This window comes from Lutra lutra, chromosome 8, assembly GCF_902655055.1.
Source record: "Lutra lutra chromosome 8, mLutLut1.2, whole genome shotgun sequence".
Taxonomy (NCBI): Eukaryota; Metazoa; Chordata; class Mammalia; order Carnivora; family Mustelidae; genus Lutra; species Lutra lutra.
In genome coordinates, this window is record NC_062285.1 from 63167983 (window position 1) to 63190228 (window position 22246).

Sequence of the window (22246 nt, forward strand, 5' to 3'; positions counted from 1 at the left end):
AGTCTCAAAAATTATTTCATGATTTCTATGTATTTTCACTAATTAAAAATGTTTTCCTATCAAACCTGAAGTTCTATTTTAAAATTTTAGTTGGTGATAGAAACAGGCACAGATTAAGATTTTTTTCAGCATCCTAAGTAGGGTACCCTAATCCACATGTATTTACAAGTTAAATAGCGCTAACATTTTCATGTATGTACTGAAGTGAAAATAGCTTCTTTCGAATTTTGTTTTTAAAATTCTGTAATGGTATGTAAAAAAATGCACTTTTTTCATATTTGTGTTGCCTTGATTGGTAGCTGCTCCAGGCACCTGCTTAATATGCCCTAATGCAATGTCATCTAGTAGGCAAGTCATCTGAAAATCTGCTCATTGGCACAACTTTTTTAGAGTCCATTTGTGACTTCTCATTGTCCTCACCCTTTTTATACCTTATTTTACTCCCAGACCTTAATGGGCCTAACAATAACTGGATCCTATATGTGCCTTATGTTAGACTGAATTTAGGTTTATGGCTAATCAGACACTTTGAAAAGGCTTAAGACCATGCAAAATGAATCTGAACACCTCCCAACAATTTTTCCTAAAGGAAAATTAAAAATACATATATATGTATTTTTTTATTCCACAGCAATATGCCAATTTCAAGGACGGACCTACTTTGAAGGAGAGAGAAATACAGTGTATTCTTCCTCTGGAGTATGTGTTCTCTATGAGTGCAAGGTAAGGAAACTCTTCATGGGTGATTCAGAATTCTTTTATGTAAACAGTAACTATTTCTTTAAAACGTCACACTTGTAATACCTTTAAAACATTTAAGGCAAAGAAAAATTAGAAGATATTAATTATAATTCAAAGAGAAATTCCCATTAATGTTTTTAAATATGTAAATTAATGGCTGTAATTTCCCCAATAAATAAAATACTGTTTTGTCCACTTAAAGTTTTATGAAGTTGTCTTATTTTTCCAAACTTAAACTAACTCCTGTGAAGAAAATTTAGGTAAAGTTAGACTCAGCCTCTTGTTACTTAACTGTTTTCTACCCATGTGACAAATTTCAGTTCAGTGGAAAATCATAAAAGTGACCTAATAAAAATTAGGTGTTGGATGGAGATGAGACTGATACTATTATTAATCCCTTTGGTAAAAATATTTTAAATGATTTGAAGGGAAATTCTTTATAAATTTACAGCGGTCTCCTTAAGTATGCTTCAGAAGCAGAGGTGAGTGTTTTTATCTCTGCTGCTTGACCTGCTAAGTGAAAAAGTAATTATGTTTCATAGAACTTTTCATTTTTGCCCTTTACAAACTATATTTCTTGACCATAATGTGATATTGCAAGCCATATTCTATCTGAGGAAAACTGCATATAAGGTTTCTGCTTTAGAGTTCCCTTTACATTTGATCTTTTTCTCTTTAAATGCCTTCTCTTTAAATGGTTTTTGGGGATGATTTAGTATGCATAGGTTATGTAGAAAAGGAAGATGCTGCCAGCATGACCCATAAATTGTGAGCATTTATGTGATTATTCAGTATTAGGGAAAGGAAAATCCTAAGAATTTTGCCACAGTAAATTGGAAGAAGCCAGCTCTACACTTCATGCATCGTAGGTTGGAAGTCCTTTGGGATAAGCAAGGAGGAAACGTCAGAGAGGCAAGACTGTGACAGATTTGGTTTCTAGAATACGAGAGGTCTGATGTCTTCATGCCCATTATAAAATATTCAAGCTGCTTCTTCAGGCTCTAAGTCAGCTCTCCTATAGTGCTGGTCACCATCTTAAAGACAAGGGAACGAAGTATAGGGACATTAACATGAATTCCCGAACCTGTATTTCAGGATGGATTTTCCCCTGCCAGCACCCTATACCACCACTGTTTTGAGTGAAGTAGGTCCCACTATAAATGTAAGGATTGAAAGACCTAGGGTGAGGTCTAGTAACTCCAAATTAAGAAAAGGGAATCAGAGGAAAGTTACTTCAAGGAAGGTGGAAAACTTTTGTCAGCTGGTTTCTGACTTTGAAATACCAGTTCTAACTTTAAATATCTTGAGGGCATTTGGAATTTCCCAGTGGATATGTGTATGTATGTGTTGTGTGGTGTGTGTGTGTGTGTGTGTGTGTGTGTGTGTGTGTGTGTATTCTTTTCATCTGACCAGTGTGTCTCATAACACTGATAATTATGGCTTAGAAATTTATTGGAACAGTTGCCTATTTGATTGTAAGATAGCTATGAAATGATTTCATTTTTAAATGGGTTTTGGGGCACCTGTGTGGCTCATTTGTTAAGCATCTGCCTTCGGCTCAGGTCATGATCCCAGGGTCTAGGGGATCGAGGCCTGCAACAGGCACCCTGCTCTGCAGGAAGCTTGTCTCCCTCTTCCACTACCCCTGCTTGTGTTCCCTCTCTTGTGCTGTCTTTCTCTCTCTGTCAAATAAATAAATAAAGTCTTTTTTTAAAAAAATGGGTTAGAGAGAGGTCTGTATGTAGACAACTCTGAAAGTGCCTACCTGCTGAAAGTAAATATTGAATGAATGAACAAATGTTCCTTCTTATTTACTCAAACAAAAGGCATCATTGCCTCTCTAGTGCTCTGCTGTCCAATAGAAATATGTAAGCCACAAATAATAATTTTTTATTGGGATAATTTTTCTATATTTAACCCAATATATGCAAAATATTATCATTTTAACATGTAATCAACATGAAATGCTTAAAGAATTATTACACATTCTATTGTCACAGTAATCCTTCAAAATCTTGACTATATTTCTGTTTACAGTATCCAGGAGCTCCATGTAGCTAGTGGCTATTGGTTGTACAACACAGCTGTACCAGATTATCTTAAGTTTTTGGAGTTCTTTATTTATTTTAGAAAAAGAGAGAGAGAGAGAGAGCATGCAAGAGTGGGGGAAGGGCAGATGGAGAAGGAGAGAGAATCTTAAGCATTGTCTGTGCTGAGCCTGGAACACCACGAGGGGCTCAATCTCACAATCCTGAGATCATGACCTGAACTGAAATCAAGAGTGGGACACTTAACCGACTGCACCACTCAGGCACCCCAGACTAAATTCTTGACGTTAAGAACTTTCACTGTTTCACTTCCCTTCAAGCCCCATAGTTTCTGTATTTATAACCTTTACATAACTGACAGCTCTCTTAAGCTTTTATTTCCTGGGCTGTGGACACTAGTCCTTCATTGCTCCTTTATTTTCACTTTTGTGGCCTTGAAAGTTTGTCCTGGGGGTATGTGACTTCAATAGTGACACTGGAAAACACCCCTGTTCTGAAGATAAGATTACCAAACTGGATAGTATTGTCAAACCAAAGGAAGACTAGCATTTGACTCCACTATAGCCATGCCTCCTACCACTCATTTTTCTTTAGGTATAGTTGACATACACTATTATACTAGTTCCACGTGTACAACCTAGGGATTCGACAATTACATATAATATGGAATGCTCACCATGACAAGTGTAGTTATCATCTGTCACCATATGATGTTACTACAATTTTATTGATGTATTCCCTATGCTCTATTTTTCACCCTTTTAATTTATTTAGTTTGTAACTGGAAATTTGTATGTCTTATTCTCCTTTACCTATTTTACCCATCCCCTCCCCTTTCTGGCAACCACCAGTTTGTTTTCTGTATTTATGAGTCTATTTCTGTTTTTGTTTCTTTTGTTTTTTAGATGCACATGTAAGTGAAACTGTATGGTATTTGTCTGTTTTGGTCTGACATTTCACTTAGTATTATATATCCATCCATGTTGTCACAAATGGTAACATTTCATTTCTTTTTTATGGCTAAGTAATATTTCATTGTCTTTCTGTCTCACATCTTCCTTATCCATTCATCTCTCAATGGACCCTTAGTTTGCTTCCATATCTTGGCTATTGTAAGTAATGCTTCAGTAAGCATCAGGGTGCCTGTGTCTTTTTGAGTTAGTGTTTGGGGTTTGTTTGTTTGTTTGTTTGTTTGTTTTTGAGAAAAAACCCAGAAGTAGAATTATAGGATTGTATGGTCCTGCCACTTTTTTTCTTTTTTTTAAAGATTTTATTTATTTATTTGACAGATATCACAAGTAGGCAGAGAGGCCGGCAGAGAGAGAGGAGGAAGCAGACTCCCCACTGAGCAGAGAGCCCGATTCGGGGCCCAATCCCAGAACCCCAGAAGCATGACCTGAGCCTAAGGCAGAGGCTTTAACCCACTGAGCCACCCAGGCGGCCCCTGCCACTTTCTTGATAGGATCATCTTCAAACCATTATATTCTCTTTCCTGTAGATACTCCAGGAAGATGGAAATGTTGAAATGAGTACTTCTTCCATAAAAGTAGTCCTTAATAGAAAAGAGACCTAAAAATATAAGCTTTTGAGTGGTGTTAAAATGGAAGCCTACAAGTTCCAACATTTTATTACTTATATGCTGCTCTAGTTAATGACCCTTGTTCTTAAGAAATAGGAGGTTTATAGTATAGAAGCCAACCAATCCTGCCTTCATATCCTTTTGGGTTTTGGGAGAGATCCCCAATATTCCTTATCAGAATCACCTGTCAGAATCTCTTCATAATAGTCTGGAAAATTTTGAAATGAGAATGTTTTAAAAGGCTCTGTTTTTATCTATTGTTTTTTTCAAAGTGAGCCATTGATCTAATTCAAGCTGTATTTGTGCCACAGTTGTCATCTTGATGTACAAATACATTATAAAACTAAAAGAATTTTTCAGGATTCCCTCATTGTTGGGCAAATTATTTATATGGCTGCAGTGTGTTATGCTCCAATCCCTGCTGGTCCATTATAAAGACTTTCCAGTTATGATCTAATGTCATTTTGTGAATGAGGATCTCAGGAGAAAATTTTTCTCTTGTGGACCAAGACCTTCCCAGATGCTGGATCTAGGAACTTCTTAGTGTACCCTAATTCAGAGGTTTGAAAGATTTACTTTCTGTTGTCTAATAGGACCAAACCATGAAGCTGGTTGAAAGTTCAGGCTGTCCGGCTTTGGAATGTCCAGAATCTCATCAGATTACCTTGTCTCATAGCTGTTGCAAAGTGTGTAAAGGTAAGACTTTTTGGTAAAGTAAGATTTATTTGCGTGAGTCATTGTTGGAGTCTAGTTTAACTGACACGAAATAAAAATTTTTATAAGCAAGTTATTTCCAAAGAATAACAGTATTTTCTTAAATGCTTACCTATGTGGGTAGCTAGTCACAGAATATTTATTATAGTTTTTGAATTAAAATCAAGATGTTTCCATACATTTTTGCTATGTATGTCAAGCCCTGGGTCTGTAAAGTTCTCTCTGTGTGCTCATTCTGAGTCAGCATGACTCTGCTGAAGAAATTGACACAGCAGTGCTGAGTTATCTTATTGGTTTCTTTTTCCTTTTGTGTGTGTGTATGTGTGTGCGTGTGACTTTCATTCCTCTTTTGTTTGTTTTGGAATTGACTTTGTATAAATTTCATTTTGATTTTCAGATTCCTCTCTTCTCAATTCCACTGTCTTACTCATAGGCTTCTGTACTTCTGAGAAGACTGAGGCCATCAGCCATGCATCCCTCATTCTGTGTTTCCTCTGTGATGATAGGCCTAGGACTAATAAGTAGAAGGGACTTAGAATTTTTGTTTAATATAGGAAAACAGTAAAATTTGAGCTATTCACAAATGCAGTGAATTTCCCATCACTGTTCGTTCTAAAACTTTGTATTTTATTATAGATTGAAACATTAAACAAAAGGATTAATTATGTGGAACTCTTTAAGATCCCTACCCATCACAGAACTATATGTGCCTTTCTGTACATGTCTTCCTAGATTTGTGATGGGGTTATGTCTCTGTAACCCCATAAGCTGAAAATATCGTTAAGTCAAAAATGCATTTAAAGGGCGCCTGGGTGGCTCTGGGGTGCCTGGGTGGCTCAGTGGGTTAAAGCCTCTGCCTTCGGCTCAGGTCGTGATCCCGGGGTCCTGGGATCGAGTCCTGCATCAGGCTCTCTGCTTAGCATGGAGCCTGCTTCCCTTCCTCTCTCTCTGTCTGCCTCTCTGCCTACCTGTGATCTCTGTCTGTCAAATAAATAAATAAAAACTTTAAATACAAATGCATTTAATACATCTAACCTATCAAACATCATGGGTTAGCCTAGTCTACCATCAGTGTCCTCAGAACACTTATAGGCATACCTTATTTTATTATGCTTTGCTTTATTGTGCTTTGTAGATACTGTGTTTTTACAAATTGAAAGTTCAGAGCAACCCTGTGTCAAGAGAGTCCATTGGCTCCATTTTCCAACAGCATCTGCTCTCTTCATGTCTGTGTTTGGAAAACCTCACAATATTTCAAAATTTGTCATTATTGTTACAGTGGTTACAGTGATCTGTGATCAGTGATTACAACTCACTGAAAGCTCAGCTGATAGCTAGTACTTTTTACCAAGGCATTTTTAAGTTTAGGTGTGTACATTTTTTAAACATAATTATATTGTGTAATTAATTGACTACTATACTACTATAGCTTTAGACTATAGGCTACAACATAACTTTTATCTGCACTAGGAAACCAAATATTTATTTGACTTTTTTTAATTGCAATTTTTGCTCTATTGTGGTGCCTAGAACTAAACACGCAATTATCTCTGAGGTCTGCCTGTATATGAGCTTACACTTGGGCAAAGTCCTCTAGCACCAAACCTATTTTATAATAAGTTGTTGACTATCTCATGAAATTTATGGGATGCTGTAATGAGAGTGAACAACAGAATGGGTTGTGTGAGTACAGAGTGGTTGTAAGTGTACTAATTGTTTACCCTCTGGGAGCTTTGGTTCACTGCCCCTGCCCAGCCTCAGGAGAGAGGCTTATACTACCTATCATTAGTCCAAGAAGAGATCCAAATTCAAAGTACAGTTTTCTACTGAATGCCTAGAGCTTTTGTTTGTTGTTAAGGTGAAAAATTGTAAGTCAAGTCATCTTAAGTCAGGACTTGTCAGTATTCTATTGAAATTACTGTTTGTGACTTGGTCTCCTTTATTGGACTTGACACCTTGGGAGCAGGGTTAGGTCTTTATAGTCATCTCAATGTCTTTAACACCTCCTGTTGCACCTGAGATGTCATAGATGCTCGTAACTGATGTAGTTGGTTCTATGTAACAAACTGCCCTAAATGAGCTACTAACACTTAGTTGAATAATGGCTTTAGGGAGGTGCAGAGGAGAGCTTAAATGGGGGGGGGGGGCAAGTAAGAAAAAGAAACTTCATAAAAGAACATTCTATTTAATTCTAGTCCATGAAAAGTAGATGTATGATACCCCCTCCCATTTTTAACAGGATGGTGCAGTTTTGTTTTGTTCTTTTTCGCTCTTTCTTCCATCCATTCAATTAAGAGTTTTAAAATCCCAGTTCTGTGAAAGATACTTTGGGAATTTCAAAGTGGTTCAAGACTTGGCCTGCCCTTCAAGGAGCTTTCAAAGGAAAGGAACTAAGGAATATTGCTAAAAAGGATTATATCAAATAGACAGATACAAAGGCCATCTTAGTTGTCATGTTCACCATGCCCGAGCCAGTGCCTTGTATAGAGCATGTGTGGAATTGGATATGAATCAAGAATGCGCATTCCATTTATTTGATTTGAGAACTGCACTCAGTCTGCAGCTTAGCTAGTGTTCCTTTGGCAACCAAAGTTTGGCTAAACCAGTGCTTCTCAAGTTTAAATGTACATACTGATAACCTAGGGATCTTATTAAAATGTAGATCCTAAGTCAGTAGGTCTGGGGTCCAACCAAAAACCCTGCATATCTGATAAGCTTCGTGGTGATGCTGATGCTACTGGCCAGTGGGACCACTCTTTGATTTGTTAGCTATTGCTGCATGACACTCTGTCACAAAGCTCAGTGGTTATTTATTTATTTTTTTAAGATTTTATTTATTTATTTAAAAGGGAACACAAGCGGCGGGGCGGGTGGGAGAGGGCTGAGCAAGGAGCCCGATGCAGGGCTCAATCCCAGGACCCTGGGATCAAGACCTGAGCCGAAGTCAGATGCATAGTGACTGAGCGCCCAAGGCACCCCAAGCTTAGTAGTTTAAAACAGCAGTTTCATTATATATTGCAATATTGTGTGTCAGGAATTTAGGCAGGTGATTCTTCTGCTCCACACAGTGGTAAGTGGGGTCACTCAGCTGGACTGGGTTAGAAGTTTCAAGATGGTCTCATAAGCTAGGCATCTCAGTAGGGGTGACAAGAAGGCGGATACATCTGAAACTCTCTCCCCTGCACAGAATCTCAGGACTTCTCCCTGTGACCTGTCCATGAGGTTGGTGATCAGACTCCTTAAATGGTGGTTGGGGGCTCTTAAAGACCAGGCCTGGAACTGACACAGCATCACTTTTCCCAGATTGCTCTGGTCAAAAGAGTTGTAAACAAACCTACATTCGAGAGGAATGGGAGGAATAGACCCCAACATGATAGAAGTGTTTAAAATATGCGGCCGTCTTTAATCCCCTGGAAGTGTTCAGGAACTACTTAGAGATTAGCAAGGTGAATATCATAGAAATGACACAAGGTTGGCCAAGACAAGATTTGAGTAAGTAGCTGAGAGAGGGCCCTTCAGATATCAAGAGAAGCTTTGATAATATCCATTTATTTTTAAAAGAGCTTTGATATATTTAAAAAAAAATAAAAAGTAAGATAAGAAACGAAAAAGCTAGCTACAAAAATTGTCTTACATTTAAATTGTTTGTAGTTTCAAGAATTAATGTGTTTACACAGCACACTCAGAATATAGTGATGACATATACTGTCACCTACACCCCCCCACCCCGAGATTCTGGTAGAATTGCTAGGAGATGGAGCCATGGTATCCCCATTAAAAAACAAAATGAACAAACAAAAAACTCTCTGTAGAGTTTTTACATAGGCCAGATAGAGAACTACCAGCTTATATAATACTGGAAATGAAATTGGACAAATTGTTCTTGAAACATTTAGCACCATTTATAATCAAGACTGCTTTATTTCTGATTTCAAATATCTAGAATAAACAAATGAGTGTCCTGGCATTCTGGTGTTTAAACTAAAAAAAGTCAAGTTCTTGAGGCTTCAATTTTGAGTTAACACCTACATCTATGTTGTGACAAATGCATTTGTAATATAATTGGCCTCCAGCTTCCAGGCCTGTCTGCGTAATGCTGAGGATGATATGTTCGTATCTTAAAAACTAAGTTCTTCAAAAACGGTTATTAAATATTCCCTGAGGGCAGAGCATGAGAAGAAAGTGTTGACTTTTCCACCAGAGGTTCAATCTGTGCTGGAAACGAAGCTGAGCAATAAAGTAAGGCCCCAAATCTCTAGGCACCAAATCTAATCCAAACAAGACTATTTTCTAGATAATCTGTAGCTGGCTATCTTGTGTCATAGTAGCTCAGAAGCAGTGTAGCAGGAATGTGCTTTGTTCATGTTTGAGAGCCCTTAATTTAAGGAAGCTTGTAACAAATTACAACATGACAGAGACTCAGTGATACAGTGAGGACTCTGACTTAGAAAGATTTTATATGATAGAGTTTTCGTATCTGTAGCCCTTCCCTTGTCCTCATCCATGCAACTCCTGTCTCTGCTTATAATACCAGTAAGTCCTATTCGTGGATACCCTGCATTGATTTATTTTTCTAAAATATTTTACTTATTTATTTGAGAGAGAGAAAGTGAGATAGCGAGAGAGAAAGCGTGACCAGTAAGTAGGGAGGGGGAGAAGCAGACTCCTCACTGAGCAGAAGGCAGACGCTTAACTGACTGAGCCACTCAGGCGCCCTTGCCCCACTTTAATTTAGCACTGATTTCATCCCATCCTATAATTATGAGTATAATTATAATTGACATCTATATGTAGAATGTTCAGTGGGTATAGATTATTTTCTCTCAACTTCTGGATAATCCATAGTTTTCCACATTATTCATTAATACCTTCATGATTTTGGTTATTTGTGTATTACTTATAACATTATTTAATCTTTTATATCACTGTTAGTTGCTCATTTTTAAAAAGACTTACTTTCATTCCAAATAATGCTAGCCACAAAATAATGGCATTGTTTGTTAGATTTATCATTTTTATTTTTATTTTTTATTTTTTTTAAAGATTTTATTCATTTATTTATTTTTTTTAAAGATTTATTTATTTATTTGACAGAGAGAGATCACAAGTAGATGGAGAGGCAGGCAGAGAGAGAGAGAGGAAAGCAGGCTCCCCGCTGAGCAGAGAGCCCGATGCAGGACTCGATCCCAGGACCCTGAGATCATGACCCGAGCCGAAGGCAACGGCTTAACTAAGCCACTGAGCCACCCAGGCACCCCAAGATTTTATTCATTTAACAGAGAGAGACACAGTGAGAGAAGGAACACAAGCAGGGGGAGTGGGAGAAAGAGAAGCAGGCTTCCCACTGAGCAGGGAGCCCAATGCAGGGCTCCATCATGGGACTCTGGGATTATGACCTGAGCCAAAGAGACATGCTTAGTGACTGAGCCACCCAGGTGCTCCAGATTCATAATTTTTAATACACATTAAAAGAAATCCATTGCTATGAGTACATCCATGCACATGAACCATAATTTAGGAAAAGTCAGGATTATCCATCATCCTATGAATAATACCTAAATAAGTTAGTATTCTTTTAGGTGCAGGTAATAAAACACCCAATCCAACTGATGTAAGCAACAAATGGAACATATGGCTCCTATAAGCAGCTTCATGCAGCTGTCAAATTATGCCCCTTTGCCTAGATGGATCTCAGTTTGCCTCCTCAGAGGTGGCTTTATTCTCAGGCTCTGCATATTTTCAGCTAAACTTCTGATATTCTTATGCTCGCATCATTATGATACTCAGGTAGGTGAAAAAAAAGTTCAGTATTCCTCAGAAGTTAAACAAAAGTCCCATATTGAATTTTAATCATCTTTATTGGCCTGAACTGGATCATGTGCCCAGACTTGAAAAATTCTTACGTCCAAGCCAATGGGATGCATTGATTATCCTGTGGGGCAGAGTCTATCTTCCTCTCAGGACATGGGCTAACAGTAGGGGTGAATGGTTCATCTGGACTATGACTAGATTGTTTTTTCCCCCCACAAAAATGAGGAATAGATGCTTGTGGGCAAAAACCAACAAATATTTACCTCAAAGTTATTTATTCTCTTTCTCCTGATTATTCTTTTTAAGATTTTGTTTATTTGTTTATGAGAGGGAGAGGGAGAGAGAGAGCATGAGCAGGGGGAGAAGCAGAGGAAGAAGAAGACCCCATGCTGAATGTGAAGCCCCATGCAGGCCTTGCTCTCAGGACCCTGAGATCATGACCTGAGCCAAAATCAAGAGTCAAAAACTTAATCGAGTGAACCATTCAGATACCCCTTCTTCTCCTGATTATTAGGTATAACCTTTATGCATAATGTTCTTACTCATAATCTTTTGTAGCCACCATTTTCTATTCACCTAGTTGTACAGATATGCATATTAATATTTTATGGAAAGATCTATACTTAACAAGAGACACAGAACTTCATGTAAATTTGAAAAGTTTATAAAAAGAATAGAAGACTTGGTATCCTTGCAGTTAAAGTCCAAAGTGGAAAACAAAGGCTAGATTGCATTAGATTGCGTTAGATTAGATTCATCTGTCTGTAACAAATACTTGATTTTTCTTCTGTGATAGGGGCCTCAACATGTTTGGTTTATGGCTTATTGGTAATACTCTGATTGCTTTAATTATTAACAAATACTATACTATTCTGCTTTTACATAGATGATCTTATTTGAACTTTACATTTTGGTGAGGCAGATATTATCTTGATTTTACAGATGAGAAAACCTAAAGGTTTAGAAGGGTTAATTAACTTACGCAACTAGTAATTTACACAGCCAGTAAGTAAAGAGAGATTGAATGTAAATCCAGATCTTTCAACTTCAAAAACCAAGCACCTATGACTAGAAATGCAAGTATGAAGGTAATAGTGCTATCCAACTCATACTCTGACTTTTTGAAGTTATTACCGATAGATTGGAAACAGCCCACTTTAATCGAGTTGGAATTTTTTCCCTGTCAATCATTAGTCTTTGGACACTGGCATTTTGTATCCAAGCAGTAAAACAACAAATAGAGTCAGTCAACTTATTTTTTGAGAAAATAAATCAAAATAGCTATCTGACATTGTTTAGAGTAAATTGGAATTTGATTGACAAAATTTTTAGCTTTCAAGTCTCTGGGTTGATTAAAAAAACCCATCTGATAAAAAGTAAAACGCTCCCACACTGAACCTAAAACAGTAAAAGTAGGATCACATCGTTATCTTATAGTTGGAAAATTCTCGCAGGTATTGATACTGTATGGTGAATGTGTGCCTGATATTCGATGCTGAGAAAAGAGGTCTGAGCATTACTTAGGCAGAACCTGGAAAGGGACCGAAACAGAGGTGGAATGTATGTCATTGACGGCATAATTTGGGTGAAGTCTGAAAAATGAGAGAAGAGAAAATGCAGCAAAGTGAAAAATTGAAAGATGGTTTTGAAAAATAAAAACATATGAAAGAAAAATAAAAATGCCTCAGGACAGTACCTGGACTAAGTCATAGCTCTCTGAGAGTTGTTTGAAACATGGCAGGCGCAATTATACAGAGATTTAGTGCTGTGTTAGAACATGATTTTTTGATTCTGTGTGTATCTTAAGGAGTGAGCCAGTTTTTATAGTAACTTTGTTTTAGTTTTAGAATAAATGTGAAATGATTTTTTGGAGACTTTTCATATAAATTGGTGAGGTCCTGAGCTATTGGGGTAGAAAATGAAGATGACTTTTTCACTAAAATGATTTTTTTCCCAGGCATTATAAAAAGACAGTGGAATATATTTTAAGAAATATGGTCTCAACTTAGCTACTTAAAGAGGAAAGGAAGAAAAGGACTTTGGAGAAAACATTTTTAACTTTTCCTCTTCTTAAGAATGAGTCTTTTACTTATTTGGCTTTACATGTGAGAAAGTAGACTGTGAAGAATCATGTTAAGAAAACTGAGTCATGGGCGCCTGGGTGGCTCAGTGGGTTGGGCCGCTGCCTTCGGCTCAGGTCGTGATCTCAGGGTCCTGGGATCGAGTCCCACGTCGGGCTCTCTGCTCAGCGAGAAGCCTGCTTCCCTCTCTCTCTCTCTCTCTGCCTTCCTCTCCGTCTACTTGTGATCTCTCTCTGTCAAATAAATAAATAAAATCTAAAAAAAAAAAAAAAAAAGAAAACTGAGTCATCGAGTGATTTAACTGCTGTTACTATGTATTGTTCTGTCCTTCATATACACCTCTGTTCTGTTTTACTTTATAGATGTCACTAATTCATTTTATTTTTTCTTGTCCAATTTAATGCCATCATTGAATTTTGAGAACATCACCCCTCTTAAGGCTTGCTAAGTTGTCCATACCACTGCTTACTTTACATGGTAGTTGCAAATTCATGGGGTATATGCTTTAACTCTGGGGTGATATTCAAAAGAGTCATTATGGACACCAGCCAGTTAGAATGGACACCAACCATCGTGCTGTAAGACAGTGCACGCCGGCCGCGGTATTGCTCAGTTCACCCTTCCACTAAATCACAGCATTCTATGGTAATTTGCTTACAAGTAAGATGTGCCGATTTAGAACTTTCATCTTTATCTTTTGCTGATGTGAAAGTCTTTCCTTGGCTATAGGCAGATAAGTTTATTCTGAGCGACATGAAATACATTTCTCTAGTCCTTTTTTCTTTTACACATGGACTGAAATTGTAATTCATTAGACGATGTAAAACTAGATAGATAATTTACGCATCAGGCAATTTGAAAATTGTTTGAATGATATATAATCATCCAATTTCCATTCAATATGGATTCCAGTGTTTAAGCTTTTCATTTCAGCATCTTAGATGAACTTTGAACAAGGGATTCATATAGGCAGAAGAGATCCTGAGGAATTACACATGACTGGTACCCCTGTTCATAAAATGTTCCAGTTTTTCATCCTCTCATAAAGATTCTGGAATCTGAAATTTTGTTATTCATAATTTTTTCCCTTCTTTTGAGTGGACATCCGATGCTGTGCAGATTTCCAGAGACAATTAAATTAAAGTGATGTAATTTTCATTTTTTAGCACATTTACAGATTTTTTTTTTAAGGATATCAGGCTCTTTTCTTTCTTAAATATGCAATGTCCATATTTTATCTGGCCTGGTCTGTACTATTTGTAGGTATTAATAATGTTCAACCTCTGGTTCTCAGATTACTTTCTCACTGGGTTATGTTTTATATTGTAAATCTTCATTTTGGACTCCAGGAATCTTTGTTTCGGATGTTTGGAGTACTGTACTTCAAATATCAGGGACTAGAAAACATAAAGTCAGAAACAAAGAAGACATAGAATTAACTTGAAATAGGAAATAACTGAGTTAAACATGAAGAAACACTTTTAGTACACATAACATGTGGTTCTCTAACATTGAATGAAAATATCAATTTAAAAAATAATTTAAGGAAAAATAGCTTCTAAATCAAAGAGAGTAATTCATCAGCAAAGTTGTGTGCTTTGTCATAGTTTCATTTACCTTAATAAGTTTCTTTTCTCTTGTAGGTTATGACTTTTGTTCTGAAAGGCATAACTGCATGGAGAATTCTGTCTGCAGAAATCTGAATGACAGGGCCGTTTGTAGCTGTCGAGATGGTTATAGGGCTCTTCGAGAGGACAATGCCTACTGTGAAGGTAATCCTTGTAATGATATGTAGCTCAGCTGTATAAATTTCCTAGGATTACTGCATGCAAAATTTATTAATTTCCCAGGTTGTCAAGTTGATGGGCCCATTAAAAGCAGTGAATTTAATTTGAAGCATATTAATCAGCTAAAAATAATTATCTTTCAAATTAAAGTTTTTTAGCTATCTGCTATATGTCAGACTAATAAGTTAATATGGCTAGTTTCTTGAATTAAAATAATGCTTCCACTGTGAAATTGCCTTCTTTTTTTCATAATTAGATATTCAGATAGTTCACATATTGACATGATTACTGTGGCTTGCAGTTAGAATTGTAGTCAGATTTTTCCAGAAAATGTTGTCTAACAAAAGCAATCAATTAACAGGAAGACAAAGTACCCACTGCTATTTTTGTTTGCTGCTGTAAGTAATCTCAGTGGTTGTATTCATGCTCTGTGGTATTTAGTAAATAACTCCAGTGGAGTAAATGATTTCTAATTATTTTTTAGAATATTAACTAATATTCAAGGTAATTTATCCCCTCATGGAAACAGTCCAGATACTGTGAGGGGGCCTTTGACATTCACAAATACTATTCATGAAGACTTTGGAAGTCCGTGAGATGTAGTAATTTATTATTTCCCAGAGGCACAGATTTGAATGATTCTCATTAATTATGTGATTAGCTAGTGGGTCTTGCAAGTAAGAACACTGACTGTCGTGTTTGGACATATGGAGGGTTCTAGACTTACCTTTCTTAAATGTCGAGAATGTGCCATTGGTCCTTGGAGACAGAAAACTTCCAAGTTAAAAACTTGTCAGCCTCTGTTTAGCTATACAATGATTTAGTGGCCCTCGGGAAACCAATTTCTCTTAATTTCTCTTAGCTTTCAATAGATTTTTCTCTGCCTTAAAAGTCAGTATTTATTTTAAAAAATTGACCATTTTTTCCAAACTATTTCATTAAATGTTTCTGATTCAGTCCTAAAGAGACCATATTTTTACTGAAAGAAGGACATGTCTTTTCTTCCCCATTTATAATGCAGATTTATTTAAAATTCCTCATTTTGAAAGGTTTTATATAACAAATGATTTAAACTTATTTAATAATGTATTTTTCATTATAATAATTGAGATCTCTAACATGTAATAAGCTCCACTGATATTGTCAAAGTATGTAATATGAAACCACATGATATAAATTCATGTGATACCTCTTTTTGAATCTTAATTTTATGATCATTATTTTCATCTGGAGCCACTTCTTTGGTTGTTGTTAAGTATATTTACTCATGTGATAAATATTTAGTAAGCACCTATTGTGTACGGAGCACTTTTCTGATTACTGGATAGTGAATGGTGAATGGGTTTCTGTGCTCAGGAGTTCACATTCTAAGGGGAAAACAGAGAATGAGAGGGTAGCCATAGAAATAAAGAAGGCAGTTTCAGGTAATGTATAATAGGAAGAAAATGCAACAAGATGATGTGATAGAGATTGACTAGGGATTAATTTAGATGAGATGGTCAGGGGATCAGGGAAAATCTATGAGGCATAAGGCGGGAGGGTTGATAGTTGACTTGATGACCAGGAAACACCACAGAAAGATCTGGAACAGAGCATTCCAAAGAGAAGGGATAGCAAGCAGAAATACCCTACGTAGGAACTAGCTTGGATGTTCTAGAAACTGAAAGAAAGGATAATGTGATGGAGCAGATGAATCATTTAAGATGCAATTAAAGAATTAAGTCAGAGCCAGGTAATATAGAGAGGCTCATGAGGATTTCAGGGAAATGATAACACTTGTGTTGAAAAGGATAGCTATGGTGCAGTGCTTTATATTAACAAAATTGTAGATTATGGGATTCAATACAGTGGGGAGAACAGAAGCAGACATAGGAAGACCAGCTGGAAGGCTATTGCAGTAGTCTAGGCAAAGATGTCGGTGATGTGGATTAAGGAAATGATGAAAGAGGTGAAGAGGAAGTATATTCTTAGCATTTTTTGAAAATAGAGTGAACAACTTGCAGACAGTTTATTGTGGAAGAGAATTGAAGAGAGATCAAGAGGGAGGGGGTCAAGTTTTGGAGTTTGAACAATGCATGGATGGTGTTGCTATTTATTGAGACAGAAAAAAAAAAAATCAAGAAATGAGGCCGGGCACCTGGGTGACTCAGTCGGTTAGGCGTCACTCCCCTTGCTTGTGCTCCTCCTCTTTCTCTCTCTCTCTGTCAAATACATAAATAAAATTTTGAAAAAAAAGGAAAAAGAAGAAAAGGAAAAGAGGCCAGAGATTTAGGTTAAATAACTTTCCAGTGCAGTCTATTAAAAATAGGTCTGTATCGCTGTTTTCTCCTGTAAATGTGTAGCGCAAACTGGCAGCTACTTTCCATTCTGAATGGATCATACTGAAGAATGGTGTGTAAATTCTTCTTTATGTTACTTCTTTGTCATTTAAAGATAAAATCTTCAAAAGTAAAGAAAATGATGTAAAAACTGGTTAGTATATTATTGAGATCATGAATTTTTCATAATGAGGACTTCTAATATTATATCTTTTGTTATTCATGTTAAGAGGTTTTTTTCCCACTATTCTGATCAAATTTGGTTTTCCTTTTCATTCTGTTGTTGTTGTTAACTCTAAGGATGTTTAACTTCTTAGAAGCAACATTTAAAAAAAAAATTATTCAGTTATACATGTTGTCTGTCAGCTGGTCTAATAGAGTTCAACCCTCTAAGAAATTAGACCTGTAGTCATATATAAAAATAAGCAAGTGATAATTTGTAAGTCATGCAAATTTTGTTTACTGAATCTGTGGGGCTGTTTAAATGATATGACCATCATTGTGTCTATTGATTTTTACCACAGTTCACTTGATAAGGGTTAAAATGGCACTGGTAAATGTTGGAGTTCATTTGTTCATTTAGAAAACACTTATTAAATGCCACTTTGTTTAAGGCTACGCTAGAGGTGAAGCAGTAAATAAGATATACATGACTCATACTGTGTCTCAGGCAAGAAAGATAACAAACGGGCCACTACACCAAAGAGTATTTAATTGCACATGAGGCAAGTGCCCTGAAGAGAAATGTGTTAACAGAGGCTGATCGGGATAGGTGATAGTGCTTGAAGAAAATAGAGGTTTCTTTGGAATCTGAAGATTAAGTAAACATCAGCTAGGCATAGAGGTAAAGATGGGAAAGAAGGGAATTTCCTAATGGAGGATTTAGCATGCCTTCAGGCCTCCAGCTCGAGAGAAACACTGTATAAGGATGGGTAGAAGGCAGAGTGCAAAGGGAGAGGTGCCTGATGGATGGATGAAGGGCAGCAGGACCTTGAAGGGCACAGTAAGGCCTAAGTAAGGGTTTCATGCTAAGAACAAGGGGGTAGGCAATGGAAGTTTTAAGCAGAAGAGTGTCATGATAACATTTGTGTTCTAAATAAATCAGCTTCAGGCTGAATGGAAGATAAAACTGGATGTGGGAAGCCAGGGGATGGGAGACAGTGGTAGCTTACACTGAAAGTGGTAATGGAGATGTGGATGCATTTGTGAGGTAAAACCATTCCTGCTGATTAATTGGTGATAGGAGATGATAAAGAAAGAGGTTTCAAGGTGGATGCTCAGGTTTCTGGCCTGAGCAATATAGGCAGATGTCGGTGCTGCTTACTTAGGAAACAGACCAGGTGGGAAGATCATCATTTCGGGTTGTGGTACCTATGGGACATAACAGTTGAGTAGTCAGCTGAATATACTTGGTTGTGGAATTCATAGAAGTTTAAGTTGTACATAAATTTGGGATTCTTGTGCATGTACATGTTAGTTGAAGAACTGGAAGAGATTACCTAGAGAGGTTTAAAATCTCCAGGGTTGGGGCGCCTGGGTGGCTCAGTTGGTTAGGCGACTGGCTTCAGCTCAAGTCATGATCCTGGAGTCCTAGGATAGAGTCCCACATCGGGCTCCCAGCTCCACAGGGAGTCTGCTTCTCCCTCTGACCTTCTCCTCGCTCATGTTCTCTCTCACTGTCTCTCTCTCTCAAATAAATAAATAAAAATAAAATATTAAAAAAAAATCTCCAGGGTTTGAGCATTTTGTAGAAAGGATGATGTGATGGAGACAGCAAAGCTGTGGCTAGAATATAGGAGGAAAGAAAAGAAGGCAATGTTACAGAAATCAAGAGAAGGAATTTCAAGAAGAAAGGGGAATGCTATTAGAGAGCAAGAGAGAGGAAGACGGAAAGATGTCCTTTGCATGGAACTTTATGGATGACACTGAGGACATTAGCAATGGCAAGTTGGGTGCAAGGGTGACGACAAAAGCTAGTTGGGAGCACATTGAATTTTATGATCGGATGTCTTGTCCACCTTTTAGATATAAAGGATCTGAAATATTTGAAAGTATATTGGCCCACTTTGTATTTCTTGTTGACTCTATATTTACCATATTTATTTTAAAAATTTTATCTTCATCTCCATCCATTCCATGTCCCTCATTCCCTATAGACTCTTAGTGAAATTTTACTACTTCCCCTTTATTTGGTCTCTTGTCAGTACAATATAGTCAATAAAAGTTGTCAAAAATTAGGTTGGCCATTATGTTTTTCAGAATGGTTCTTGACTACATGTCTTGGCTACAATGAAAATTGTAAGAGCTTTTGATGTTTTGACTGTATCTTCCTTCTTGACATTCCACTATTCATTATGTTAAGACCACCGTGGCATTCCATTTCAGAGAGTGTCTTCAGAAGTTACTCATTTGCTAACTTTTTCTCTTCAATGCATAATTGTTCCCAGGGATTATTCTGTGTCAATCCAATAGTGCGTTATGTTGAGGAAGCTTCTTCCTGATTCCCAAACCCCTTAAAATAATTGGCGTTACTGCTTGCCAAGCCTTTGGCACAACACCAAGAATAGGAAAATAATTCTGCATGAGTCATTCATATAGTTGCATATCACATATAATTACTGAAATTGGTAGTTGATGCTAATGAACTCTGAAATCAGTTTGTAAGACATTTCTTCAAATTAACAAAAATATAGGAAATTGTTTGGTATAATCTGAACTCCCTAAAGGAATAATCTTTTATTGATAGACCACTTTCCCTTGAATTCATTTAATCTCTTTCATTCTGACTGCTGCTGCCAGATAGTTTTTACTTCATGTCACGTTCTACTTAGTTATTCTGTCTTTAGTGTCTCATCCTTTCCTACTCACCGGGACCCGTTCTCCAGATTAATGTTTACAAAACACCATTTTTTCTATTTGAGAGCCCACACTGTCTGCCTGTTGCTCAACACATCAAGTTCCTTTGCTAAGGTGAAGGTTCCAAGGCTCTCTGTTGCCTGGCCCTACATGGTTATGCATCCATTTATCCTTAGCAAGTCACCTTTAGCTCTCTTAATTCTTTCTTTTCCTTAGGACAGTTCATCTGTGTTATGTGTTGAATTGTGTCTCTCAAAAATTCATATTGAAGTTCTAATCCATAGTATCTCAGAAAGTGACCTTATTTGGAAATGTAAATGTTACAAGTATAATTAGTTAAGATGAAATCATACTGGTGGAAAAACATGGGACCATGCTCCAGTATGACAATTGTCCTTATAAAGTGGGGAAATGTAGACACAGACACAAGGGGAGAATGTCAGGTAAATATGAAGGCAGAGATTGGGGTGATACAGCTACAAGCTGAGGAATACCAAAGATTTCCAGCAAAACACCAGAAGCCAGGCAAGGGGCATGGAACAAACTGTCCTTCACAGCCCTCAGAAGGAACCAACCCTCTAGCACCTTGATTTTGGACCATTATCCTACAGAATTGTGAGACAATAAATCTCTGTTGCTTAAGGCACCAGTTTGTGGTACTTTATTATGGTAGCTGTGGCAAACTTTTATAATCTGGCAGAAGTACCTTTTGCTTTTTGGTCTGACTATCCATGATTTAATTATACTTCTACACTACTTACTTTTTCTTTTCTTTCTGAAGACTTTCTGATGAATTAGGCACACAGATTTAATTTCTCAAATCTATTTTAAAATTTTATATGATCAAAGAATTTGCACCTTGTTCTATACTGGTTCATGTCTAGTTATCCAGTTGTAACATACTTTCTTATATACTGTACTGTTTATTAAAGGACTCATATATATATATATATGCATATATATATATGCATATATATATATATGTTTCTATTTCTCCCACCTGTTAGTGTCTTGTCATAGACTTCGCTTTCCTTGAATTCTTCTAAACTTCTAAAATAGAGATAGTGTAGAGTTTGAGATATATTTATTTATTGGTGGTTTGAAATGCTTAGATATGCTGAACAGATGGGCACCTTTAGGCTACTTCATCACTAAAGAATTATTGAGGACAAGCATTGAACTTATTGAATTATGCTTATATTGTATAAGAAAGGCTAATTGTCATATAGATTTTTTATAGGTAAAAAAGGGATTCACTTGTTTAAATTGATATGTTTGGGTCCTTAAAAATTATTTTGAGTAGTGCAAGAGAAGGAATTCATTCATTTAAAATACTTGTTATTTATTGTATATGTACTGATAAATGGCATGCATATACTGAAAGGACCACAAATTCCAGAAATTTCCCCCTATCTCTCTTGCTTTTACTGTACACTCTAAATTTTTGCTTAAGATTTTAATTCTATCCACAATTTGCAAAACAACTCACTTGAACATTAAATGTCTGACGTGTAGATGGTATTTAATTTAAATGCCGTTTGAATGTGGAGATTAGAATCTTAATAAACATTTGTTTAGTACCTGCTATGTGCCAGGCATGACACACCTGCAAACATAAATTATAAATTATATTTAGATATCTACCTTCTTTGTTCCTTTCGCTCTTTGCCTTTCCTTTTTTTTTTTTTTTAACCTGTTATCAAAAGAACACTATCTCCTCACATCGCCTTCCTGTCTTTGTAATGCAATACTTTGGCTAAGGATACCTCCTCTTCTCCATTGTTTCTTATTCTGCATTTTGGGAAATTCTAGCCCCTGTACAAAGTAATGTGAGCATAACTCTTAATGAAAACAAGTAATTTCCCTATTTTTTCTATTTCGTGTTCTTTTTTCTTGCCGTTATTTGTCAATAGGGCTGTATTAAAAAATATCACCTACTACTAATAACCATGATTCTTAAGAGACACTTAATATGCTTTCTAGATACAACATCTGATTTCTTCCAGCAGTCCTATGATGCACGCATTTTTATAATATCCTGTTTTGTGGTTAAGAAAACTGGAGAGCTTGGAAATCAAATGTTTTGCCTAAAATCATTTACCCAGTAAACCCAGTGTTCAAATTCTTATCATCTATCTATAAATTCAGTGTTTTTAAATTGTTACGCTTTTAATTTACTTATTAGATACCTAATGTAATTCTTACTTTTATAAATAAGAATAGCATATAGATTTTTCTTTAGAAACGGTTTTTAAAGCAGTAACTGGCCTTACAAATTGAATGTTTCTGTAAAGGAAAAATAATCTGTACT

At 36.6% G+C, this 22246-nt stretch overlaps 1 protein-coding gene across 7 annotated transcripts in view; it reads left to right on the forward strand.

The window, feature by feature from the left end:
* NELL2 (neural EGFL like 2) overlaps nt 1-22246 on the forward strand; it is a 405295-nt gene that overhangs the window by 208635 nt on the left and 174414 nt on the right. For all 7 annotated transcript variants that reach the window (XM_047742250.1, XM_047742251.1, XM_047742252.1 and 4 more), the window contains 3 exons: nt 632-723; nt 4962-5064; nt 14618-14746. In XM_047742250.1, coding sequence (XP_047598206.1) covers nt 632-723; nt 4962-5064; nt 14618-14746 — 324 coding nt within the window. The remainder of the gene's footprint in view (nt 1-631; nt 724-4961; nt 5065-14617; nt 14747-22246) is intronic.